The 1,106-nt window shown below is 65.7% G+C and overlaps 1 protein-coding gene across 1 annotated transcript in view; it reads left to right on the top strand.

Moving 5' to 3' along the window:
- NOTCH1 (notch 1) overlaps positions 1–1,106 on the top strand; it is a 35,329-nt gene that overhangs the window by 15,409 nt on the left and 18,814 nt on the right. The window contains 2 exon segments of the mRNA XM_009322145.1: positions 710–832; positions 1,008–1,103. Of these exon segments, the coding sequence (XP_009320420.1) occupies positions 710–832; positions 1,008–1,103 (219 nt within the window).

Here is a 1,106-nt window from a genome sequence, read left to right as displayed (position 1 = left end):
GCTCTTAACCCAGATGGCAGTGGGAGGGGGACGGGGTGGCTTGGCAGATGCTCCTGGCTGTTTCATTTCTGCTGCAGACGCCACGGGGAGAGGCCGGGGGCGGCGCGGTTTCCATGCATGCCGTACTATCAGGTGGAGGTGATAACATAAACCCAAGCAGCCGGGCTCACCGCACGAGAGGCGGGCTGGGATTAGCACATCGCTGCGTGGGGTGGTGGTTCACCCTGCCAGGGACTTGGACCCCCCTCTGGGGGGAAGCGCTGCTGATGAGGCTCTTTACATATGAAATTAAAAGCCAGTGATTCAGCACCAGGTGCCGCAAGCCTTCGTGGGAGCAGCCCCAGTTCATCCCGGCTTGCCGTGGAGCCGGATCCTCCGCTGCTTGGGGCGAGCATCTCCAGAGCCGGGGGCTGTGGCAGGCGAGCCCCGTGCCGGGGACGCCCCGTCTGCCCTGCACGGAGGAAGCTGCCACCGCTTGCCAGGCTCTGGTGATGGCGCCCTGGCAGGGAAACCTGCGCAGCAGAACCGTGCCCCGGCAGAGGCAGCGGGGGGCTGGGGATGAAACCCGAGGGGGGGGGCGGGAGCCCCCGGCCCACGCTCAGCACCCGATAACAAGCAACCTGCCATTGGCGGAGGGGTGGCAGGGGGCTGAGGCAGTGGCACGACCGGTTGGTCAGTCAGCATCATGGCAGACATCTCCTCTGCGCAGGGTTCACGGGCCAGAACTGCGAGGAGAACATCAATGACTGTCCGGGCAATAACTGCAAGAATGGGGGCACCTGCGTGGATGGCGTCAACACCTACAACTGCCAGTGCCCACCCGAGTGGACAGGTAATGCCGCCCCCGGCAGCGAAGGTGGCACGGGGCTGGGCTGGGAGGATGGATCCTGCCCCCGGGGGATGCCGGGTACCAGGTGGGGAGAGCCGTCCTGCTTTGCAGCGATGCTCGCGGAGCCTGCAGGAGCTGGGCAGTGCCAGCCTCATGCAGGTGCCCTGTCCACTGGCAGGTCAGTACTGCACCGAGGACGTGGACGAGTGCCAGCTGATGCCCAACGCCTGCCAGAACGGGGGCACCTGCCACAACAACCACGGCGGCTACAAACGCG

The sequence above is a fragment of the Pygoscelis adeliae genome, unplaced genomic scaffold (genome assembly GCF_000699105.1).
Source record: "Pygoscelis adeliae isolate BGI_AS28 unplaced genomic scaffold, ASM69910v1 Scaffold114, whole genome shotgun sequence".
In the NCBI taxonomy this organism is placed as follows: Eukaryota; Metazoa; Chordata; class Aves; order Sphenisciformes; family Spheniscidae; genus Pygoscelis; species Pygoscelis adeliae.
The sequence above is the reverse complement of the archived record's forward strand: the minus strand, read 5'-3'. Positions and strand labels throughout refer to the sequence as shown.